At 36.5% G+C, this 2979-nt stretch overlaps 1 protein-coding gene across 2 annotated transcripts in view; it reads right to left on the bottom strand.

Annotated features, from left to right (window-relative positions):
• Positions 1-2843, bottom strand: part of LOC111866817 (GRIP and coiled-coil domain-containing protein 2) — a 37782-nt gene extending 34939 nt beyond the window's left edge. For both annotated transcript variants that reach the window (XM_023856106.2, XM_023856105.2), the window contains exons 1-2: positions 2579-2843; positions 504-618 (exon numbers count right to left, since the gene is read on the bottom strand). In XM_023856106.2, the coding sequence (XP_023711874.1) occupies positions 504-618; positions 2579-2596 (133 nt within the window). In that variant the 5' untranslated portion in view covers positions 2597-2843. The remainder of the gene's footprint in view (positions 1-503; positions 619-2578) is intronic.
• Between the last annotated feature and the right edge of the window lie 136 nt (positions 2844-2979).

The following is a 2979-nucleotide window of genomic DNA, read 5'->3' on the forward strand; positions in this document are numbered from 1 at the left end:
ACGCAAGTATCACTGCTTAGAAACAGCAAGTAAACAGCTGTTGCTAAGCAATGTTACTTGCGTTGTCACACTCGCTTGAATGTGGGCAGTTCCCACACACATATTAACTGATGACCCAAGAACTTTAAAGTTACCTGGGTTATTCATTAATGCATAAGTACTGAATAACATAATATTTTGATCATGTGCAGTGCAATAACTTACTTCATGCTTCAAGATACAGGTTATATTTACTACATTCTTAAAATGTTTTAGCAGACTCTCTATTCAGAAGAATGTGAAGACTCAAGGACATTTGAATACTGTGACAGGCAACCTGGATAATAAACTGTCCAAATAATTAAGCGATGTATGCATGCATATATGATCTAAGGTTTTCATAGCAACACTAAAGTCTTTTTAAAATAGACAGAAAACCCTAAAGTAACCAGAAAATTATAACTTTCTTCTAATTGTGTTAACTATAAACCATCAATTCTTTCTAAACTATCCCCAGATCTTACCATCTTTTGCTTGTTTTGCTCTCTGAGCAATAACCAGCAAACTCTTACATTTCTTGATTAGATCTTCTTTGTTTAAATCTTCAAGAGAGTTTCTTTTTTGTGCTCCATCAGTATCCTGAAAAATGGTTACGTTATAATAAAAAATAAATATTTTCATATTCTCCTACAAAAAACTCATTTTTGGAACTGTGTAACATTTAAACCACATAAAATTCCAGGTGTAAATCCATTCAAATTGTTTAATTGTGAAACACAAAGTATTACTTTTGTGGCTCATACTGGCAGCTAGCAAACTCATCACAAGCTTGTTAGCCAGTTCCTCTACACCTGTGCTAGCTGTCTGCAGGCATAGGTGCAATTATGAGAGACATAGATATAGTGCTGGCTTATTGTTCCAAGCTCCATCTTACACAAACAAGACATATTAACACACTACAATAACTGCTTGATGCTCACACAGTATTTTAGTAATTGGCAAGCAAAGAGAGTAGGGCAGCAAAATGTGTATTTCTGTTTGAGGATATCATGATATTATTCACAATTTTGGCTTCAATTTGTATTTGAAAGTATTTCAGGAGTAATACTGCAAGCCAAAAATCTTCTGAAATTATACAAATAAAAGAAATGAAATTAGTTACTGTTCCAAAAAAGAGGAAGAATTTAAAAAATTGTTACAGAAAGGGCAACAGTTTTGAAAATGTTTGATCAAAAAGTAAGAGCTGCTAAAAGAGATAAAACAACACTTAAAATTTATGGCTGGGAGATAAATCATAATGATTAATAATGATCAGAAACTTCTTACTGCCAGTTGTACTGTGAGATGATCAACACTGCAAAAGTACAACTGACCAAGACTGTTTCCTCCTGGACTTGGGAAATTTTAAATATTATTCTGAAAAAGATTCCAGCTACTGGTTATGAGTTGTTACTGCAATCAAACTGATAGTATTTTCTCTTATTCTAAAAACTGAACTTCCTGTTATTTACTTGTCAGAATTATTTTTAAAAAGCAATATTTCACACCTGTTTGACTATTTGATCACTTTATATCGGAATACAGCATTACCAGAAGTCATAAAATGATCTGTCTTCTTATTACTATTCCAGTAATCAGAGTGTATTTTACAATGAATAAAAAATTAAAAGGGTAGCCAAGATAGCATAATCAGCATAGTGACTGGTTATGAGCTGAATGACCGAGGGGTCAGAGTTCAAGTCCTGGTAGGGTCAAGAATTTTCTCTTCTCCATGTCGTCCAGACCAGCTCTGAGGTCCACCAAACCTCCTATCCAGTGGGCGGGGTAAAGCAGCCAGGGCATGAAGTTGACGACTCACTTCCAGCTAATGCAAAGGTCAAAAAAATGTGGATCTATACATGAACTCCCCCATATGCCTTCATGGAGTAGTGCTTAATTAGTTACGAACAGGGACAACTTTGCCATTCCACCAAAAATTACAGACTGTACCTCCATACACACATCACTGGACAGTTAAAATTATGAAGGGCCACTTGGGAGTACTTCATATTAGTAGGTTTCTATAACAAATTTAGCATCAGAAAGTTGAAAGGCTTCTGTTCCTTTAAACATTTCCTTAAAGTTGTTTTTATTTACTTATCTGAAAAGTTTTACGTTACATTACATTACAAACCACACATTAAAAACAAGCTACAAAAAGCAGGCACTCAATTCTTAAAGTATAACAATAAAACTGCTTCATTTTTGATTGTCTGAAAGCCGTTACACTACATTCATAACTCAGTTGGTACTGTGACAGGCTATGGGATGGATGGCCGAAGTTCGATTCCCAGTGGGGGCAAGTGTTTTTCTCTGCTCGTATCAAGACCACCCTACCTCCTATCCAATGGATACCGGGGGCGCATTCCCGGGGATGAAGTGGCCAGAGCGTGAAGTTGACAACTCACCTCCATCTAGTACAGAGATCAAGAATAGCGGAACTATACCTCCACTCCCCGATAAGACCTCCATGACGTGGTACTTAATTAATTAAGTTTTTATAGCTTTACCACTCTACACATCACACTATATTATATTGTAAATCCTGTCGGTGACTTACCTTGGCAGTACCATCCATGTTCAGTGTTTTACAAAGACTTTCCGATACTTCAAATGAGAAGTTCTTAAAAGAGAAATTCGTTCATGAAACTTCAGTACGTACTGTCCCTGTAGCAAAACTGACCGCCCTCGTCGTCTCACCAACACCTATACGTACTACACAGCTACATAGCTAAATAACAGAATAAAATACAAATTATACAAATAACCATTAACTCCTACCAACCCTACCTACTACCAAGTCATAAAAGTACAGTCACCATGGAACTTGGGTTAGTCAAGGTTCTGTGGTCAAGGAGAGTCACATATTACTCGTAATTCGCAGTTCATCTCTACTTTAGCTGTGACGTCTGTGACTTTCTCTCCTATCTCTCCTGTGACAGTCGGTTAGAGACTACGGAA

Source organism: Cryptotermes secundus, unplaced genomic scaffold (assembly GCF_002891405.2).
Source record: "Cryptotermes secundus unplaced genomic scaffold, Csec_1.0 scaffold446, whole genome shotgun sequence".
In the NCBI taxonomy this organism is placed as follows: domain Eukaryota; kingdom Metazoa; phylum Arthropoda; class Insecta; order Blattodea; family Kalotermitidae; genus Cryptotermes; species Cryptotermes secundus.